At 45.8% G+C, this 22,670-nt stretch overlaps 2 protein-coding genes across 3 annotated transcripts in view; one reads left to right on the top strand and one right to left on the bottom strand.

Moving 5' to 3' along the window:
• Positions 1–22,670, bottom strand: part of LRRC63 (leucine rich repeat containing 63) — a 63,600-nt gene that overhangs the window by 26,000 nt on the left and 14,930 nt on the right. For both annotated transcript variants that reach the window (XM_088477720.1, XM_088477789.1), the window contains exons 2-3: positions 15,005–15,118; positions 12,936–13,058 (exon numbers count right to left, since the gene is read on the bottom strand). In XM_088477720.1, coding sequence (XP_088333846.1) covers positions 12,936–13,058; positions 15,005–15,116 — 235 coding nt within the window. In that variant the 5' untranslated portion in view covers positions 15,117–15,118. The remainder of the gene's footprint in view (positions 1–12,935; positions 13,059–15,004; positions 15,119–22,670) is intronic.
• LOC148543254 (uncharacterized) lies at positions 7,592–9,004 on the top strand. Its single transcript, XM_088475498.1, has 3 exons — positions 7,592–7,642; positions 8,269–8,857; positions 8,982–9,004. The coding sequence occupies exons 1-3, from the start codon at positions 7,592–7,594 to the stop codon at positions 9,002–9,004; spliced, it is 663 nt and encodes a 220-aa protein (XP_088331624.1).

The raw sequence follows: 22,670 nt of genomic DNA, 5'->3' as shown, positions 1-22,670 counted from the left end.
CCCGCACCGCACACCCTGCACCCATAATAATACTTAACTCTCCGGAGTCCCACATCGGTGCGGGTGTCCGGTGCTGTAAACGACTGAAAAATGGCCGCGGTGGCCATTTTCCCGTCATTTGCGCATGCGCAGTACAGGGAAAATAGCCGCGGCGGCCATTTTCCCGGTGACCTGAGCATATACTATAGACTCTGGGCACACTGTAGTGCCCAGAGTCTATAACTCCGACGGTGGCCGCGCACAGCTCAGTGCGCTGCCGGCCGCCGGACAGAGAGGAGGGGGCCAGTGTCGGAGACTGCACAGGGGCTCCCTCCTTTCTAGAAACGCCCCTGTGTGTGTGTATGTATATATATATATATATATATATATATACACATATACATATACACACACACAGTGGGAATGGGCGGTACTCGAGTCTTGTACAGAATAAAACACCACACTGTTACAGCATTTCGGTTTTAATAAAGTGAGGTTTAATAAAATGAGGTCTTAGCTAAAGGATGATGTCCTCTACATATTAAACAAAGCTAGTCATGGAGAGAATATTGGGAATATGAGCGAGCTGGTTCTGTCTGGTAATGCCTAGAACATAGTTTATTCCACAGACGGAACTGCAGCAAAAGACACAAGGAAGGCCGCAACTGCGTCAACTCAGAATCAGGCCCTATGGCGAGGGACCGACCCCGCCCCCTCATTAGACCACGCCCCTATTAGGACTGCTCCCATAAATTTTCCGGGCTGGTTTTCCATCCCAATCCGCCCCTGGTGTCTTCCCAGCATGATGGCACACAAGCTGCACGCCAGACTTCCCTCCTAAACCACAGTATGGGCGCAGCCATATTGCACTCTGACTCTGACGCTCTTCCTCCACTCAGAGCGCTGCTCCCAGACCAGCTGATTGCAGCATCCAATGCTTGGGGATCCTCCCCTATAAATTCCATTTCCTTACTGGCCTCTGTTGCCAGTACAATGTCGCTTCTGCTGAAGTTACAGCTCTGTGCTGAGCTCCCAGGTACTCTTTATCTGAATGATCCCAGCACGTTATATTCCAGTTCCAAGTCTGGTTATCGAGTCTCCTATCCAATCTAACATTCCAGTCTAGTTTTATCACAGAGACTTAACATTAACCTATATCGGTTCCAGCCGATACCTCTAACCATCGGTCCCAAACTGATCCAGTACTGCAATTCATCATCATCAGTCCCAACCCGATCTAGTACTACAATACATCAACATCGGTCTCAACCGATCAAGTTCTTCAATTCATCAACATTGGTCTCAAACCAATCAAGTTCTTCAATTCATCAACATCGGTCTCAAACCGATCAAGTTCTTCAACTCAACACCAGTCTGAGGGCCTGATTCAGCTTTGGGAATAGAGTGAGAAACAGTACATAACTGATCATCTTGGTGAAACCATGCTGTACTGCAGGTGGGGCAGATGTAAAATGTGCAGAGAGATTTAGGGGTCTATTTATCAAGCAATGAAAAGTATCCCAGTGGAACAGTTACCCATAGCAACCAATCAGCTCCTACCTATTATTTTATAGTCTGTACTTCATAAATGCTACTTGAAAGCTGATTGGTTGTTATGGGCAACTTCTCCACACTTTTCACTACTTGATAAACTGACCCCTTAGATTTGGGACGAGGGTGTCTAAACTGACATCTAAATTGCAGTGTAAAAATAAAGCTGTGCAGTATTTGTGGGTTACATGAAAAAGCAGCCCGTATTTACCCTACATGCAAAATAAATGTATGTATTTGCACCGATTGCATTGCAACATGGTTTGTCCTGGTTCACAGTTACCTGTTCTTTCTCACGCTATTCCCAAAGCTGAATCAGGCCCTCAAACCAATCAAGTTCTTCAATTCATCAACATCGGGTCTCAAACCGATCAAGTTCTTCAATTTATTAACATCAGTCTCAAACCGATCAAGTTCTTCAATTCATCAATATCGGTCTGAAACCAGTCCATCTCTCAATCCAGCATCATCGATCCCAATCCGGTTCTGTCCATCTCTTCAGTATTATATATCCAGTTCCCATTCCAATCTGCTGCTCAATAAAGACTTTAAAGTGGGCCACACAGTGTCATTGTACACGGGGTGAGGCAGCACAGTACCAGTGTACATGGGGTAAGAGCACAGAAGAGGCTACATACACAGAGTCAGTTTACACAGCATGGGGGCACAGATGGGCTGAACAATGTCAGTGTACACAGGGTGGGTGTACAGGTATGATTTCACTACGCCAATGTAAACAGGGTGAAGGCACAGGTGGGTTACAAACAGTATACTGCTTACCTGCTCTAGTTTGCAGACAGCTGCTGCACAGCAGGACTCCCACTGCAATCACTCTGGAGGTGAAGCTGGCACAGATTATTTGTGCACAGGTTAAAATAACATTATTCCACCCCTAACTCCATAGCCTTCTGCGACCACTAGCAGCTGGCTGCCTGTACAAACTCCGAAGCATGCAGAGCAGCCTGACGGCAGCCAGTGCTAGGGGGGGGAGAGGGGAGTGCTGCAGGCTGCAAACTCTGTACTGCAGAGATTTCATTACTCCTCGGAGGGGGAAGACCACGGCAGGGGCACAGGAGGAGAGGGAGGCAAAGTATGCAGCCAACCCTTTCTGTCTCCAAGTCACTGTGCAAATGGCCGCACACTGAAGCTGCTATGGCTAAATAAAAAAGCAGCGTGCGGCCAGTCTAATAACTCGCCCGCCCACCTAATTTGGGACCAGACTGGACCACCGGGCTATGGCACCCCTGTAATAGCACGCTGTGGCGCAGTTTGGGAAACACTGGACTACACAGTAAACTTGCTGAGCTGACTTACCAGCAAGTTGGATAACCTTTGTTAATTTTCTTCTCAACCAGCTCAGTTGCAGCTCATGCCCCAGCAGCCCGGAAGCCCTGCTCCTTGCCTTCCGCAAAGGAAGAGGAGGAGTTAAGGGAGAGAGAGCAGAGCAGGCAGGGGCGGGCTCCCACACTTGTATACAGTCCGCACCGGATGTCAGCACGTAAGTGCTGACAGCTGGGGCAGACGTGGCGGGGAGACCTCTCACTGGCAGTGCCAGTGACTTCTGGTCACTTGTGGGTAAGGTGCCACCGGTAACTGGTTAGACCCGACACCGCCGCTAGCACAATATAGAGGAAGGATGTCTCTTTGAGGCATCCTTCATTAGTTCAATGATCTCAGCGGCGCCCTCCAGTGGCCAGCGCCCTTAGCAGTTGCCTAAAGCTGCCTAATGGTGGCGCTGGCCCTGCCTTTAATATACAGTGTGTGGGCCACGGCTGCAATGGATGGAGTAAGGAGCTTCTTATCTGAGCTCTCCTGCCATTTATCCGTGCTATATAAATCCTGCTCACTGTGACAGTCCTGGTGGAACCAGCCGACTTGACTGCCTTCCGTGCCCCTGATGACCTACCTGTGAAGACTGCCGGTGTTGCCGTCTGCCTGGGAGCTGTCCCCTTGTCTGCGGCCTCCTTCACAGCCGGCTCGCGGCATACATCCGGGATCAGGGGGAGACTGTCTCTCCTCACTGCTGCAGCGGCTGACATCCCGTCGGGAGCAGCTCTACTGTCCGTGGTCACCTCTGCGGCCGCATCCGGCAAGCGGCGTGGCCCGCGATCTCCTGCTGCGGCGGCTGTCTCCCACGTGTCTCCGGACCTGAAGGGGATCGAATTCCCTCATTGCTGCTGCGGATGGGGCACCCCTGCTGTGGCCTCCTACACACCTGCTTATAACAACTTCAGCGGCCTGCTGAGGTAGCTGCCGCCCACGTGTCTCCAGACTCTGAGGAAGACGCTCTCCCCCATCGCTGCTGAGCCTGCTGTCATCTCCCCGGGTGAAGCTCTCCTATTGTGACCTCTCACTCAGCCGCATTTTATACAGCTGGCAACTAGGTGACCTCAGACCAGCTGGGTCTAATCCTTATTTTATTTTATTTTTTTCACTCCTGCAGCAGGTGCTGCATAGAAGAACTGCCTCTCCCCACATCACAGGCTACAGGTACATCTCTCTATTACACCCTGTAGAGGCCCACACTGCTTGGCAGCCATATTTAATACTGTGTGCCTATCCTTAATACTAGCTTCAGTACTGACAGTGCAATCCAGTTTTTTCCCATAATTATGGGTAAAACTGGTCAAGCAGCTGCGGCTGCTAAATTGGAGCGGTTTGCACGCTCCACTACGCCGCAACCTCCATCTGCGTCCAAAGATGCACCATTAGAGAGCTCTTAAGGTTCTACAGATGCGACACCCCCTGAAGTTACCTTGCAACAAGTTCTGGATGCCGTTACAGTAAATGGCAAACATTTATCAGATAAAATTGAAAAGGTACAATGTGACGTCTCTTTGCTCCATCAAGATATGCAACGCATCCGTGAGCGTATGGAGGAAGTTGAAACTCGTATCTCTTCACTGGAAGACTCGCATGGCCCTTTACAGGAACGTGTCTCTAATATGTGTCAACAGATGTCCGTTATGCAAAGCAAGCTGTCTGACATGGAAGGAAGACTTTGTCGCAACAATATACGATTCGTTGAGCTACCTGAAAAAGAGGAGGGTTCCTCGCCTGAATCCTTCCTTGAGACGTGGCTTTCGACTACTTATGGCAGAGAGTCCTTTTCTTCTCAATTTGCAGTTGAGCGGGCGCACCGAATTCCATCTAGACCTCTGCCTCCTGGTACTCCGCTTCGCACGTTCATCACTAAATTCCTGCATTATAAGGATCGGGACACTGTACTACGGCTGGCCCGTACTAAAGGTCCGCTAGTACGAAACGGAGTGCGCATTTCAGTGTTTCCGGATTTTGCGGTAGAGGTCCAGAAAGATAGGGCTAAATTTCTTCCCATTAAACGCAGACTGCGGGACTTGAACCTCTCATACGCCATGCTATTTCCTTCAAGTTGCGTGTGGTGGCTGACGGGGAGACCCGCTTCTTTACCTCTCCACGTGAGGCGGCTGTCTGGCTGGATCGCTATGCCCCGGGCGATGGACAGCTAGCTCCTGATTGAATTACCTCTGATATAATATCCACTTCGTGCCATTATCTGTCATTTATTTTCAGATTATAACTATCTGTTTGATTCCAGAGGCGAAAACTCTACTAGTATTTTATCTACTATTGTATGATTATTATGAAGGTCCCCGATTGCCTTGGGGTAGGAGGGTAGTCTATGTAATTTCTTCTATATACAAAAAGTTGAATGCTTTCACTGTCACAGTTTCTAATGGAGAGCTCCCATGTTTTGGTGGCTATTTTTGTTCATTGCCCCTGCTACTTGTAGGGAATTTAATTGGTTTATGTTATTTTAGTTTTAGGTAGTTGCAATTTTGGGATCCAAGTATGCCTAGGTTCGGAGGGGTATACAGGGAGGGGGGTTGGCTAGGATTGTTTAGAATGTTAAGTTTTTTTTTGTTTGTTTTATTTTTTTGTTTTTCTTTATCTACTATGTATATGCTGGCTGTCAGGTCACACATTTTTTGTTTTTCTCTTGGAACTTTGCTATATATCTATTCTCGCTTCCTTAGATATTCTCTATTTTTATTATGGTACGACTACTTACGTGGAATGTGAGGGGACTCAATGACAGACTCATTTGATTGGAAGCAGGATTTTATCTCTTAAACGTCCCTGGGTGGGGTGGGCATATCACGCCTCACACACTTCGTCCTCAAGGGGGGTCTCTGTCCTTATCAAAAAATCGGTAACGTTTGTATGTAACGCTGTTAGGATTGACCCTTATGGGCGCTATGTCTTTCTTGATTGTAAGGTTCACACTGTCCCTATTTTTTTACTTGCTGTTTATATACCCCCTCCATTCTCATATGAGGTGTTAAAAAAAGCAGCAGAATTTATTGCTTTGTCTCCTGCCACCCCCATGATCTGTTTAGGTGATTTTAACAACTATCTGAATCCCCTTTTAGATAAATGGCGTGAGGCCCATACGACTGGTCTAGTGGGGGGTGAGAGTGGATTTGCTAAATTTGTGGCTGGTCTGGGATGGGTAGATGCCTGGAGGATGAAGCATCCGGGGACGCAACAGTATTCATGTTTTTCCTCCTCTTATTGCTCGTTCTCCAGAATTGATTTGGCTCTAGTCTCCCCTAGTTTGATTCCCAAAATATCTGGTGCGGAGTATAAGACGAGGGGTATATCAGATCATTCTCCCCTTATATTGAATGTGGACCTGAATGGTCCAAGAGGGCAGACATTATGGAAGTTACATCCCTCCTGGCTTCTGCAGATGGGGGCAGGTTTGGAACTTGAAGCGGCTTGGAGGAGCTTTTCTATTGATAATGCTGGCCCTGCTCCAATTGACATAATTTGGGATGCATTTAAAGCCTTTATGCGAGGGACTTTGCTTAAACGGGTTGCTGACCTTAAAAAGTATTATAGAGAGAAGGAGGTTGAACTTGAGAATACTTGCCGTTCACTGGAGTCTGAATATTTACAAAATAGGCTTGAAGAGACTCGAGTCCGATGGTTGGCGGCTCAGTCTGCTTGGACTACCCATCTTACTGATAGGAATACCCGCCGGCTGTTGTTCCAGTCTCATTCCCACTATATGTCTGCAGATAAGACAGGCAGTTTTTTAGCTCATTTAGTCCATGCTGACCGTCCTTCCACAACTGTCCCTGAAATATTTACTGCAGATGGGTTGCTGGTTTCCAACACCTCTGACATTGCTGACACCTTTCTTAACTTTTATAAAAATATTTATAGCTCTGGGCTGTCTTGCGCTCCAGCTGATCTGATGTCTTATGTAGCAGCAATTGGTCTCCCACATTTGGCTCATGAGGAAAGGTCCTTCTTAGATGCCCCGCTTACACTAGAAGAGGTCGAAATTGCTATCAACTCCTTCCCAGGTGGTAAGTCTCCTGGTTCTGATGGTATCCCCTTGGAGGTTTACAAGAAACATGCTGGTCTATTTATACAGCAACTTTTAGAACTCTTTAATAATCTATATGATAAAGGTGTATTTCCAGCTTCCATGTCAGAAGCCATCATTATTGTGATACCAAAATCTGGGAAGGACCCTAAATTTCCCGATGCATACCGTCCTATTTCATTAATATCCACGGATGCAAAAATACTCGCTAAAATTCTATCAATCCGTCTTAATCAGGTTATTGCGAAGATTGTACATCCGGATCAGACTGGCTTTATGCCGGGATAGTCGACATCTATTAATATGAGGCGTCTTTATTCTCATCTCCAGGCTTCTCATGGTGGAGGGTCCTCCTCTGTAGTAGTCTCTCTAGATGCAGCAAAAGCATTTGATTTGGTGGAGTGGCCCTTCCTATGGGAGGTCATGAGATGTATGGGTGTGGGTCCAGTATTTCTGAGATGGGTTCAGTTGCTGTATTACAGGCCAACTGCTCGTATCTCTGTGAATGGTTTCATTTCGCCCTCATTTGCATTGTCCAGAGGTACTAGGCAGGGTTGTCCCTTGTCTCCGAGCCTATTTGCTTTAGCTATTGAGCCACTGGCGTGTCTTCTGCGTACACATCCTGATATCGTTGGCCTTACTCTGGGTAACAGGATGCATACAATAGCTTTATATGCAGACGACATGCTATTATTCCTCCGGAACTACGTGACTGCTATGCCCCTGGTTCTGCAGGTGATAGACAGGTTTAGTAATTATTCTGGCCTTGCCATTAATTGGGACAAATCCTCCATTCTCCCCCTTAGAGGATGCCTTCCTGTTAACCCATTAATTTCCCTACCTCTACGTTGGGTTGACTCCTTTAAATACTTGGGTATTTGTGTGTCTAATATTATGGAGGATTATTCTTGTCTGAATATTTTGCCTCTGTTTTCATTTTGAAAGATAGGATTAAAATTTGGCGCAAACTTCCCCTGACAGTAACAGGACGGGTTAATTTAATTAAAATGATAGTGCAACCTAAGTTTTTATATATTTTTCAACAAGCCCCAATTTATCTTCCTAAATCATTGTTTCGGAAGTTGAACAGTTTAATTTCTTCCCTGATTTGGTTATATAAACGGTCACGAATAAAGTTGGATGTACTTACTAGGTCAAGGACTTCAGGAGGATTAGCACTTCCCCATTTTCAATACTATTATTATGCAGCGCAACTGGCTCATCTGCGGCTGTGGGTGCAGGACGGTTCAGTTGACTCCCTTCCGGCTCTGTTAGTTTCTCAGGTGTCAGCGGGACATACACCCCTACAAGCTCTCCTCAGTGCTTCGCTCACTCGTAACGGTCCCCCTTTAGTTTTGCAGGCTTTGAGAATTTGGCGTGCTGCTCATGCACTAATACAATTTAGCGAGATTGACCCAGATACATCTCTTTGGGGCTCCAGACAGCTGTCAGAACTTTCTTCTCTTAATGCCAGAGAGATTTGGGGTAGTAAAGGTATTATTAAGATTAATCAGCTGTATCAAGATGGGATTCTTAAATCTTTTACTCAGCTGGTGGACGAATTTAAACTCCCATCTACTTATTTTTTTAGGTATTTACAGCTTCGCCATGCACTGAATACTCAATTTGCTAGTAAGACTCTCTCATTGCAACACTCCCCCTTAAAATCTTTTCTTGTACATTTAGGCCCTAAACGGACACTCTCCTGTTTATATTCATTTTTGATATCATATCATCATGCTTCTAATTTGTCTCATTTGAAACAGTGTTGGGAATTGGAGTTGGGTGGTCTCACTGATGACGAGTGGAGTGGAGCACTTGCTTGTCCTCGTGTATCTACTGCCTCTGTTCGGTTCCAGCAGATTCAGCTATTTCTACTTCATAGAACCTATTTCACACCAGCCCGGTTGGTGAAGTTTGGAGGGAGGGCTTCGGATGTTTGCCCAAAGTGTAATACAGCCTCTGGAACCTTTTGGCATATGTTATGGGAATGTCCTAAGGTGCAATTATTTTGGAGCCGGGTTCTCAGGGCGATATCTGATACCGGTATTCCTCATTCTATTCTTACTCCAAGATTCTGTTGCCTTGGGATTATAGACGATGATATTTTAGATAAATATAAATTGCAATGTGCGATAAATTTATGTGTATTAGCTAAAGTTTGTATAGCAAGACTTTGGATGGCCCCTATTGGTCCTGACTTCCAGGAATGGGTGTCCTTGGTTGCACTAACTGTGCAACATGAACGTTATATGTATATAACACGAAAAGCAGAATCTAAATATGAAAAGATTTGGGCCGGTTGGCTAGATTCAAGATATGCTTCCCCAAATTAATCTGTCTGAGTACTATATAACAGGTCTGGGATGTGACAATGTTTCTGGTATATTAATGATATGCAAATCTCCACTTGTTCCATATATTTGATATTCTTTCACATATTTTATGTGATTGTATAGCAATTTGTCTCTTTATGTCATTAATAATTGTATATGATGCTGGTATTTTTTATTTTTTTTGGCCTGTTTGCTGGCAGCTATTAATTATGTATTTTGTATTTAAGTTTTATTAGCTGTTTTTTTTTTTTTTTACGTTTTTTGTTTTGTTCTTGTTTTGTATATGCAAAATCTCTTAATAAAAAAATTACTCAACTAATATACAGTGTGTATTTTTTTTTTCTTTTAAATCTAATAATTATAACAAGTCAAGAATAATTCCCAACCATAAAGGTGAAACAATAAGGAAATGATCGATGCATATATAACACTTACAGATATTACAGTATTTTGAAATGTATTATAAAAATAAAGAACATGTGTGGTCTAATTAGTCACATGACCAGCCACATCACAATTAGTATGACATCACAGTAATACATTTATAAAATCAACCACATCACAAAAAAAAAATCATATTACAATATTTGCCACATTAGGGCAGACTGTATTCATTAGTAAAAAACTAAATATGAACTTCACTAGCCCAGTCAACCAGAGTCCTAAATATAATCAGCATGAATTCCAAGTGCAATTAATAAAACACAATAATTTATTAAAACTATCTGTTAGATACAATGATGAATGGGTTCCAGCACAATTAAAATAACACAAACATAAAATAGAAAGAAAAAAGCAGTTTTAAATCTTGTGGGTAAAATTACCCGTTCCCCTTCACAATCAATTTATCTGGTGTGAATAGGGGAATGGTAAATACGGCACTGTTCCAATCCAGCTCAATAAAGGATGGTGAGCATAGACTGCATTTATATTATATATAGTACTTGGATTGTTTCCATAAAATAGTCGGCAGTATCCACATTAATATTCAATGGGGTGTAAGATGTCTTGCCCAATAGACCGAACAGTCACTCAGGTAAGGTTCCAGCTGTTGGAAGTGTATAAGCTGCTTGCCTGACAGCAGCGCTTGTGGTGGAATCCCGATCCGGTCAGCCACCAGTGTAATGGCGGATCCTCTGACACAATTACACGTTGGTAAAGAAATGCGTTAGTAAGCCTGCTAGATTTCCACCAATTGTTATTATTAGCAGGGACCCAGCATCTATGTTATATTTCGGCACTGGTGAACCACCCTATGCATGAGGATAGACTGCCGGTAATTCGGGAAAACCCCCCGTTTGAACACAGCCTACCCAGCATCCACCGCCCCCCTCAAGGGAGAGACGGGGGTCTCAATGGAGTGAGTCAGCGGGAGTGCTGAAATAAGCCACTGTTACACTGGTGGCTGACAGGATCGGGATTCCACCACAAGTGCTGCTATCGGGGTAAGCAGCTTTTACAGTTCCAACAGCTGAGACTGTTTGTGGACCTTACTGGAGTGACTGTGCGGTCTATTGGGTGACACATCTTACACCCCATTGAATATTATTGTGGATACTGCCAACTATTATATGGAAACAATCCAAGTACTATATAGAACATAAGTGCTGTCTATGGTCACCATCCTTTATTGTGCTGGATTGGAACAGTGCCGTAATTACCATTCCCCTATTCTTTGGAGTCTGGAAACCAGATACAGGTGTGTCCTCATACATCTAGCCTCCTTGCGCGCTAAACAGCATGGCGTGTCTCGGTAGTGCCGAGCGTCTATTTGTGTGACTTTTACCTTCAAATGCGTCTTATTCGCACAGTGATGCATATAATTAGCACAAGCAGCTTCTGCGGATTAACATGACATGCAGCATGCCTATATTCTGTGCGCGACTGCGGGTGTATCTGCATGCAAAACACCACATTACAGTGTCAGCGGCTGTAACACTGTAGCATAGCATTTCGTATGCAGATACACCCGCCGTCGCACACAGAACATGGTGGTAAAAAGTCACACAAAAAGACGCTCGGCGCTAGCTAGTCACACGTAGCGCCCGCGTTATGTGTAGGGCGACTTGTAGCACACGGAGGATAGATGTATGTGGACACATCTGTAAATTGATTGTGAAGGGGAAAGGGAAATTTTACCCACAAGATTTAAAACCACTTTTTTCTTTCTATTTTATGTTTGTGTTATTTTAATTGTGCTGGAACCCATTCATCATTGTAGATAGTTTTAATAAATGAATGTATTTTATTAATTGCACATGGAATTTATACTGGTTATATTTAGGACTCTGGTTGACTGGTCTAGCGAAGTTCATATTTAGTTTTTTTTTTGCAATATATTTTAAAACTGCAGTTTTAATTCTGAACAGCTACTTAATCAGTCCATTACTCTACTCATATAGGCATAATCAGCGCCCATTGCTTGTATTTGTGTTTTGTGTTATATTGTATTAATTATTAACCCCTATAATTTGAAATATCAATAACTATAGTTTTGTAATGAACAATGCAAATAAAAGTTTATAGAATAAATGTAAATAATGAATTATGACAAAAGACAATCAAGACACTATGAAGCCAACTGAGTGAATAATAAGCAATATAGGATATGCTTGGTGGTTTACCTATTGCAGTTTCCCCATAAAAGGATCATAAAGGTATAAAAAATTTTGCAACCACCTCCACCATGCAGCCCGTCTGCTCTACCATGCAGCCCGTCTGCTCTACCATGCAGCCCGTCTGCTCCACCCTGCAGCCTGCTCTACCATGCAGCCTGCTCTACCATGCAGCCCGTCTGCCCCACCATGCAGCTCGTCTGCTCCACCATGCAGCCTGCTCTAGCATGCCGCCCGTCTGCTCCACCATGCAGCCCGTCTGCTCCAACATGCAGCCTGCTCTACCATGCAGCCCATCTGCTCCACCATGCAGCCCGTCTGCTCCACCATGCAGCCTGCTCTACCATGCCGCCCGTCTGCTCCACCATGCAGCCCGTCTGCTCCACCATGCAGCATGCTCTACCATGCCGCCCGTCTGCTCCACCATGCAGCCCGTCTGCTCCAACATGCAGCCTGCTCTACCATGCAGCCCATCTTCTCCACCATGCAGCCCATCTGCTCCACCATGCAGCCTGCTCTACCATGCCGCCCGTCTGCTCCAACATGCAGCTTGCTCTACCATGCAGCCCGTCTGCTCCACCATGCAGCCTGTCTGCTCCACCATGCAGCCTGCTCTACCATGCCGCCCGTCTGCTCCAACATGCAGCCTGCTCTACCATGCAGCCCGTCTGCTCCACCATGCAGCCTGCTCTACCATGCAGCCCGTCTGCTCCACCATGCAGCCCGTCTGCTCCACCATGCAGCCCGTCTGCTCCACCATGCAGCCTGCTCTACCATGCCGCCCGTCTGCTCCAACATGCAGCCTGCTCTACCATGCAGCCCGTCTGCTCCACCATGCCTGCTCCACCATGCAGCCTGCTCTACCATGCCGCCCGTCTGCTCCACCATGCACCCCGTCTGCTCCATCATGCAGCCTGCTCTACCATGCTGCCCGCCTGCTCCACCATGCCAACCACCTGCTCCACCATGCCGCCCACCTGCTCCATCATGCCACCCGCCTGCTCCACCATGCCGCCCGCCTGCTCCACCATGCCGCCCGCCTGCTCCACCATGCAGCATCCTCTACTGTACACCTACTTTTGCTGAGCAGATTTTCCTTTTTCACAGTAAACATGATTGGTGACTCATTGCTGTCAAGATCCAATATTTGTACTGAAGAGGGCTCCTGATATTGTTGTTGTACATATACAGGGGTAACTCCTAGATAAAATAACAATAGGTACAACATAAGTAGATTTCTTATTGCTTTATTTTACATAAACCATTGCACACTTACCAAGTATTCCTCTTTTGTAAGGACAGTAAGTTATCTGTCCCAGGGGCATCATTAATATGTGCCCTTGTTTTGGAAATAATATAAAGACACCTAGTCCAACACTAGTTGCAAAAAATGTCTGGTTCCTAACATTATAATCCATTGTATGCTCTGTATGTCACTAAGAATGACACTGTTGACCATTGTTACGGAAAACAGTCATCGTGTTGACTATCAAAATGTCAACATTCACAATGTCGACATCAGAAGGTCGACTGATTATGCTGACACATCAACCATGCTAATTTTCAACATCTGCAAATGTCGACATTGATGGAACGTAGACATTAGGGTTAGGGTTAATGTTACGGTTATGGACAGTAATTAGACTAAAAACACATTGTCGACATTACATATGTGAAAACGGTGAATGTCGGCATTAGGAATATGTCAACATGTTTACTGTTGCCATTACAACCATGTTGACATAATGAACGTTGACAAAATATATGTAATACTCCATCGAGACTGTAATCCATATCAATACAGTGTGTTTAAGGATACTAAAAAGAACATGATTAATTTTTCATACATTCTGAAGTCTGATTTGCTTCAGTCTTATAAGCATTACTACAAGGGCTGGCGCTACCACTAGCAAACTTAGGCCGCTGCCTAAGAGCGCCGGCCGCTGCAGGGCGCTGCTGGATTGATGTGTAGTGTGGACCGCACATAAGTGCAGCCCGCACTACACTACTAGTAACAAACACACAGCCGCCGGCGTCGGCAGCTGTGTGTCTGTTTTAGCAGCCGATGAGAGTCAGACAGACTCATCGGCTACTACGCCCACTGCCGGAGCAGGGCTGGAGCTTACTCATGAGGTCCATTTTCCGGCTCCCGCAGTGGGTTATGGGCTTGTGTAGGGGGATAGCTACATGAAGAAATGCCTAGGGTGTCAAAAAACCTTGCACCGGGCCTGGTTACAACAACTGACATAATTGAATAGAGTTACTGTATTGGGGAATCCTGACATGCTGCAGGTTACAAGCGTGGCTACAGTTAAGCCATTTAGAGCACCTAAAGACATCTTATAATTATATCTGTGTGACTTCCCACTCCAACATTTACATGATCATTGTTTTGTCATATTTGTCAACATCTTTTAATATACAATAAATTGTTTAAATTTTAGATAAATTACGCACTGATTGCATATTTAATCTAAGATAAACACTCAGTGCTTCTATATTTTTTCCTTAATTGCCCTTGGGGGTCAGTGAACCAATTTGTAATCAATTATCTCTTTTTATTTAATTTTAGATACAAATTCTTAAACTTTTTTTTTGGCTTGTCAAAGACTTGTATGTAAGCACCGTGTTATATTGTTTAACTGTTTTGTACTTAGCCACCAAAATAGACAATAGACTTAACTATGGAGGGAACTCAATTCTGTTCGCAAGGGATGTAGCTCTCGGGTAAAGTGCCCAGAGCTATTCAATTGCTCATGCGGTAAAGCCCTGACTAGTGGATTTCTGCTCGAGATGCGAGCAGAAATCCGCACTAACTAGTGCCTCGGGGCTAGTCGCGGTGTTACCATGTGCTGTAACAATATCGCGCTCTGCACTTAAGCTGAGAGATGCAGTTTACAGCAACTAATCTCCGGGCTGCTGGGTTAAGTGCTGGGCACAATGCAGTAAACTGAATGGCCCCGGACACTTAAACCAAGTGCTACATCCCTGAGGTGAAATTTGAATTCCCCCAATGATAGAAGATTGCACATTTTCATATATTTGCCATATATTCATATCACAGATCCTGTTCTGCATCACAGTTATATTCTACATACATTTAATATCCAGGGTTATGATGTATTTATTAATATTAAGAGTTATACCTTTTTCCTTAATGGTAACTGGCCTCTTTACATTGAGCACAGGTAACACTTTAGGAGGAAGAGGCCTGCGAAGCAGCTTTGGGGGTTCCAGTGACAGACAGGGAAACTCCATAACTATGTAAAAAGGAAACAGACAACTAAATAATAATAATAAATACATAACAAGTATAGTAACATATCCACAAAAATAAGAGTTATGGTGACTTACTTAGAAATCTCCTTTTCTTCGAGGTCCATAGGGTCCACAAGGATACCATGGGGAATATTATGGTTGGAGACCAGGCACCAAACAGTTAAAGCTTCAGCTCCCAGGATGCCTTGGGTCCTCCTCCATATATACCCCGCCCATAGCCATACTCCTTCAGTTTAGTTAACAAGCCTCAAGGCAGGAGAAGGAAAAAGGAGAAGGAAGAGCAATCGTAATAAAAAATTTACCCATGCAGCCAGGTGCATCAGGGTGGGTGCCCTGTGGACCCTATGGACCTTGAAGAAAAGGAGTTATCTAGGTAAGTCTACTATAACTTATTTTCTTCTTCAGGGTTCATAGGGATCCACAGGGATAGCATGGGTATGTTCAAAAGCAGTTCCTCTAGGGTGGGGGACGCTCCTGAGCTGAAAGGAGAACTAATCGCCCAAAGGAAGCATCCTGAGAGACAAAGTATCAAAGGCATAGAACCTAAGAAAAATGTGGACAAAAGACTACTTAGCTGCCCTGCACAATTGTTCATCAGAGGCACCACGGCTAAATGCCCATGATGGCCGTACAGACTGAGTAGAATGTGCTGTCACCGTGCTTGGGACAGGGAGATCAGCCTGTGTGTACACCTAAGAGATAGTCATGCATAGTCATCTCGCCAGAATCTGCTTATTAGCTGGCCATCCTCGTTTGTGAAAACCATATAATACAAAAAGAACATCTGATTTTCAAACAGAGTTTGTACGCTCCACATAGATACAGAGAGCACGAACTACATCCAGGGAGGCTTCACCTACAGAATCATCTGGAGCCTGAAAAGCTGGAACAACAATTTCTTCATTCACATGAAAACGGGACACTACCTTAAGAAGGTAACCCTCCCTTGTACGAAGAACAGCTTTATTCTAGTGAAAACTCACAAATGGAGAGCAACAAGAGAGCGATGCCAAATCAGAGACTCTGCATGCAGAAGAGTTCATTTAAAATCTACAGAGTTCAGGGGTTCAAATGGAGGAGCTTGTAGCCCCTTAAGAACCAACGATAAATCCCACGGGGCTACTGGTGGAACAAAAGGAGGCTGAACTCGCAGAACTCCCTGAAAAAAAAATTATAATATCTGGTAATTGAGGCAATCTTCCTCAGGAACCAGACTGACAGTGCAGGCACCTTCAAAGTGGCCAGGCGGAGACCAGGGTCTAAACCCGCCAGAAGAAAAGCCAGTATCCTGGAAATCCTGAACACCTTAGGATCATACTTTCTGTGGGCACACCACTGACAAAAGAATGCCCAACCCTCTAACAGATGAGTGCAAAGGCAGGCTTTCGTGCCTTAAGCATTGTCTGAATTACAGAACTGGAAAAACCTTTTGCAAATTCAAGAGCCACGCCGTCAAAGCCAGATGAGGTAAGTCCGGATACTGGTAGGGACCCTGCAATAGCAGATCCTGCCACAGCGGAAGAAGATACGGACTGTCTATGGATAGATTCTGTATGTCAGTGAGCCAGTGACATGTGGGCCAAACTGGAGCCACCAATATTATTGTTCAGCCTTCCTGCTTTTATGTCCTGAGAACTCTTGGAAGGAGGGAAATTGGAAAAAAAAGATAGGCCAGCTTACTGGCAGCGCGTCCACAAAGGCTGCTGAATGGTCTATGAACCTGGACCTGTACCTGAGGACCTTGTGGTTCTGATGTGACGCCATGAAATCTATTTCTAGCAGACCCCATTTATTTATCAGGAGCTGAACCAATCCCGTATGGAGAGACCACTCTCCGGCGTGTATGTCCTGGCAACCTAGCAAGTCTGTTTCCCAATTGAGTACCTCCAGTATGAATATTGCCGAGATAGCCGTACTGCCCAAACCAGAACCCTTGTCACTTCTTTCATGGCTGCGTAACTTCCTGTGCCTCCCTGATGATTGAGGTAGGCCACTGTTGTCGCAATATATCTGGACCAGCTTGCCCTGGAGCAGGTCCTGTGCCATGACAAGTGCTCTGTATACCGCTCGCAGTTCCCAAATGTTTTTTGGCAGATGACTTTCCTGATTTGTCCACCTTCCCTGAAAGGTGTGATGACATGTCACTGCTCCCCATCTGCGAAGACTGGTGTCTGTGGTGAGAAATCCAGAATGGGTGCCCTTTTTTCAGATGATCCTTTCTCAGCCACCACAGGAGGGAGTGATGATCCTGTGGAGTAAGAAAGATCCTCTGAGACTTGATTTGATGATACTGTCCGTTCCACTTGGAGTGAATCAATCTTTGCAGAGACCTGGAATGGAACTGAGCATATACCACCATGTCAAAGGTAGATACCATTTATCACAGGACCTGCATTGCTAGCAGAATGTATATCCTTCGTTTGTGAAACAGCTTGCGTATTTGCAACAATAGGGCCACAATCTTGTCCTCTGGCAGAAACACCGTCTGTGTCCGAGAGAATCCAGAAGAGTTCCCAGATGTACCATCTGTTGTGTTGGAGAAAGTGATGATTTCTTCCAATTGATGATCCAGCCGTGCAGGCTATGGTCAGTTGAAAATGGTTTTGTAAAACGACCGGAGTCTGTGCCATTATCAGAAGGTCGTGCAGATATGGCACAATTCTGACTCCCTGATGCCTGAGATGGGCCATTGTGACTGCCGTTATTTTTGGTAAATACCCGGGGAGCCGTAGAGCCTGAAGTTGGTAATGTTGTTGAAGGACAGCAAACCGCAAAAATTGCTGGTGGTATGGTATAATAGGAACATGCAGATATGCATCCTGAATGTCCAGGGAAATCATGTAGTCCCCCGGCTCCATTGTCAAAATAATTGACCGGAGATTTTCCATATGAAACTTGGGCACATTGATATTTTGCGAAAACTAGACGTCTTAGAGAAAGGCAACGATAGGGCCACAATCTTGTCCTCGTCCCTGAGAACGGAAGGACCGAAAATAAACCTATCCAGACTTTATAGTCGCCGTAGATGGCAGACCTGCTCACTTTGAAGCTGCCAGAGTAGCTATCATTTTATCCAACTCTGCTCGAAAAAGTACTTTTCCATAAAAAGGTAAAACTTCCAGCGCCTTCTTTGATCCTGTATCAGCTTTCGAGGATCTTAACCAAAGGGCCCTGCGTGCCACTATTGAAGCTGCTGATGCTTTAGAAGCTTAAATACCAACATCTACAGCAGCTCCTCCCAGATAGGAAGCGGCTTCCCGTATATGGGAGATATACATCATCTGTTATCTGGTAGCATTTGGTAGAGAATTTTCCAATGCTCCCATCCATTCTTCAACATTCTTGGCTACCCAGGCTCCAGCCATAGCTGGACGGGTAACAACTCCAAATGATGAATAGATCGTTTAGAGAAATGCTTAAATCTTTTTATCCGTGGAATCCTCAGGGAAGGTGCCAACGGAATATGCAATGTAGCATTTCCAATTAAATGCGTCACATGGGCATCCACAGTAGGAGGCAGCGCAGAACTATGGGAGACAATGGAGGCGCCTGCCGCCGGGCTCTAGCACTGAAGGGGCACTTTCTCTATTACCCACAATATATTCACCTCACTTAGGGCTGTAACTATGTACCCGGAGTGTACATAGCACGTGGTCAATCCTGAGCCCTGACAGCAGCGGCTTCTGGTGCGTCTCGGACACCAGAACCAAGGACTGCCGTGTGCGATTCCCTGTAAGCGAGGAATCGCCTTACCTGACATCTCCGTGCGTTCTGTTGCAGTCCAGGTCGGAGCATTGCGGCTAGCAAGCATAGCCGCGACCCGCCAAAATCACCAGCCCAGGTACTGGTGCTGCGGCCCGGCGGAGGTAGATGGAGTTGAAGTACTGTACATGCGTCTTAATTCAGACGCTTAGTACTGCCAACCCAAAAACATACAATAAAACATAAAATAAAAGCTTAATCTGCCAGACCAGTCCCCTGTTTCAAAGGTGTATCTTGATCCAGCCGCACCAAACAAACAACTGAAGACCTATGGCTAGGGGCGGGGTACAGGGGCGCCGAGGGGGGAGTAGCGGGTACATATTACCCGAGTCCCCCCCCCCCTCACTCACAGCAGCCCACAGAGCTGCAGTGGGAGACTGCTAGTGGCTGCTGAGCAGCAGCCACAGCAGTCTCCTATGCCTGTGGGGGCAGCGGTCACACTTATCGCGCCCCCCCTGGCTTTGCGCCAGGCTGAGGGGGCTCAGAGTCCCCCCCTCGCCAGCGCACAGCGCCGCTGAAAATCTTTTTTTCCCCCGAAGGGGGCGTAGCCACGCCTCTCCCGATTAGGTCACGCTCCCTGTTACCCGAGCCCGCCGCGGCTCTTGGCGGGGTATATATGGAGGAGGACCTAAGGCATCCTGGGAGCTGAAGCTTTAACTGTTTGGTGCCTGGTCTCCAACCATAATATTCCCCATGGTATCCCTGTGGAGCCCTATGGACCCTGAAGAAGAAAAAATAATATTCTCCTATTTACTTCTTCAGCCTATTGAAAATTAATTTTGAGTTGAACCCAATTATGATTTCTTTACATTTTTCTGTATTGTGAAAGACTTATTTAATAGAACCGGTAATGCCTTCTTAAATAAAACCTGTACTGATGAGTTTAAAATGTCACCATCATAAGGAATGAGGGTAAATGAAAAGTTAAAACCTTTAAAATTAAACAAATAGATATATATCTATATATAAAAAAATTTATATTTCACCATCAAAACATTATTAACATACTGTAGTTTCTGGAACCTCTGCTTCCGTCCTCTTTGATCATTAATCAGCACATAGATCTCTTAGCGCTTTCCACAACAAGAAGCAAAAACCTATACGAGTTTCTATAGAAAATGGCTGTCACCACATATATGCAGATTATGATCTGTCATTAAAAGATAAATCCATCTTTTATTAACTGTATATGACTGAAATACTTAGGTCCTGAGGATCCTATTTTTCATAAGAAACCCTTAGATAGGGCATCTATTAGAAAAGCCGAGCTGCTATGAAAATGAGAATATTAATTTATAAAGAAATTCTATAAAAGCTATCACCATTTGTTGTGCTTAATATAGGCCTCAGAAAAGGGGATGTAGTCAGGTAGCCAACGGTCTAAATACCGACTCTCTAATCCCGGCGTGGTACTAATGACAGGTGTCGAAAACTCAACGCCTGTCATTATCCATATGCTGGAAGACCGACGCCAGCCATACTGAACGAAGGTAAGCCGGGGTCCGGGCGCGGACAGCGGCGGGGGGGTGGGGAGGGTTAGTTAGAAGTTTTAGGGCTCTCGGGGGGACTTAGGGATAGGCACCCCCCCAAGAGGGTTAGGTTTAGGCTAGGTGAAGGGGGGGTTAGGGTTAGGTACCCCTGGGGGGAGGTTAGGGTTAGGCACCCCTGGGGGGAGGTTAGGGTTAGGCACCCCTGGGGGGAGGTTAGGGTTAGGCACCCCCCCGGGAGACTTAGGTTTAGGCTACGGGGAAGGGGGGGATAGGTTTAGGAACATGGGGAGGGGGGGGTTAGGGTTAAGCACCCCTAAGGGAGGGTTAGGGGGTAGAATTAGGTTAGCGATACTTACCTTTTGACGATCTGGATTTTCACCCTTGCCAGGCTGCCGCAGTCGGCCGGCGGTAATACCTACTACACCCTCAGAGAAGATGTGGGTATCAGGTCATGGTTAGCATGCACTGAGAAAGTATAAACAAGACAAGTAGTACAAGTTTAAATAAACCAACCCTACATCACATTAAGTTGATCTATATAGTCTTATTTATATACACACAAGAACTGCACTATCGGACAATGACATCAACTGTTTATAACTGAAAAGAATATCTGAAATAATTGGCGTGTTTCTGATTAATAAAGCCTGCTGAGTATGCTGTATGTTCTAAGAAAGCAAACATTGGTGTTTCTTTATATACTGCATTACTTTGGAGCAATGCATTCACACAACGGTGGTGATGCAGCAGAGGACGCAAGTGCTATGGTAGCAGCTGCGATAACACTACTATGGCAAAGCAACAGAAGGCGTCACACTTTCTGCATGCGTTACTTATCTGAGCTGAATTGGACAATCTGCGATCCCATCAGCGGGCTGAGTGACCCATGGATCATGCAAGCAACCCCCTCAGAAGCAAAAAAGAGACCAGGAAATCTCTGTCTGTCGACGTAGATCCTGGTCTCTTCCCAACCCCCCACCTCCACCCCAAAGGCAGCGACCTGCCTCAGTTTACGGAAACGTAGGTTGTGGACCCCCCTCTCCCCACCTACAAACGGCAGAAGACTGTCAATCACTGACAGTCTGCTGTCGCTCTGCATGCGATCATGCAGGACCCGTTCTGCACATGAGCAGAACGGGTGCTGTGCACGTGCAGATTCCCAACTATCAGGAATCTGAGTGCAGACACACATCTGCTTCCTCTGCTGAATCACCCTCACAGTGGCAGGTGAGAGATATAACAGCAAGCAAAACTGACACTGACATACTCTGTCTAATAATTTCAGCCTTTTATCAACCACATGTTAGACAGTGTTATGAAACTGTTGGAGTAGATATAGCGGTTTGCAAAGAAAGTATAAGACTGAACTACGTATTTTACTTTTTCTTACAGTAATATATTTAATGTTATTTAAGACCAATGGTGTAAGTTCATACCAGGAGCATTCACTGCCAACACTACGGCAGCACCCAGACACACACTCCCCACCCCCCTGCATTCACTGCCAACACCCCAGCAGCACCCAGACACACACCCTCTCCCCCTGCATTCACTGCCAACACTACAGCAGCACCCAACACACTCTCCCCACCCCCCTGCATTCACTGCGAACACCCCAGCAGCACCCAGACACACACTCCACCAGCTAACTACCAACACCACAGCAAAAAATACTTCCTGATGCTGATCAGGGCCTTCCATTCTTGCTATTTGCTTCTCCCATAGCAACAGCAGAGGAAGCAAGTCCCGTGTGTGTGTGTGAGGGGGAAAAACCCACAATGGAGGAAGGGGCCATGCACTACATTCTCTGCCTGATCCATTTTTGTACATTGGTGTGGTTTCCTTGTTGGAAATATGGGCCTGATTCAGAGCAGGACGCTCTGAATCAGAGCGGTTTTTTTTGTTTGTTTGTTTCGGCCTCCTGGCCGCTCGCATAGCTGTGGGTGACCACCCACAGCTTTTGCGAGTGACCAGGTGATGGTCATGATGGTCGCGACCATCGGGGCTTGCGACGAGAGCCTTGTGGTAGGGTTTTGTTCCCGCAAGCCCCAGTGAGCTTCTGGCTCTAAATAGCGCCGGAAGCTCACCAAGACGGCAGGCGTTCCTTTGGGAACGCCTCCGTTTGTGTAGCCACCCCCCCTGCCCGCCTCCAACGGGGCGAGCTGTCAATCATAATCGACAGCCGCCCTGTTTTGGAGCAAGACCCGTAGCGACGGAGCCCCCATCGCTGGGCGGGTCTCGCACATGCGCACACTGCCGCTGGCTCTGGCGTGCGCATGCG

Source organism: Taudactylus pleione, unplaced genomic scaffold (genome assembly GCF_031769625.1).
Source record: "Taudactylus pleione unplaced genomic scaffold, aTauple2 ptg000005l, whole genome shotgun sequence".
In the NCBI taxonomy this organism is placed as follows: domain Eukaryota; kingdom Metazoa; phylum Chordata; class Amphibia; order Anura; family Myobatrachidae; genus Taudactylus; species Taudactylus pleione.
This window is presented reverse-complemented; position numbering and strand designations above follow the sequence as displayed.

Excerpts from the sequence above, each read along its gene's own strand:
- LOC148543254 (XM_088475498.1), top strand. The coding sequence starts at position 7,592 with ATGCTATTATTCCTCCGGAACTACGTGACTGCTATGCCCCTGGTTCTG. Across the intron at positions 7,643-8,268 it reads CTATGCCCCTGGTTCTGCAG|GCTTTGAGAATTTGGCGTGC; the intron begins GTGATAGACAGG and ends TTAGTTTTGCAG. Across the intron at positions 8,858-8,981 it reads TTCGGATGTTTGCCCAAAGT|ATTCTGTTGCCTTGGGATTA; the intron begins GTAATACAGCCT and ends TCTTACTCCAAG.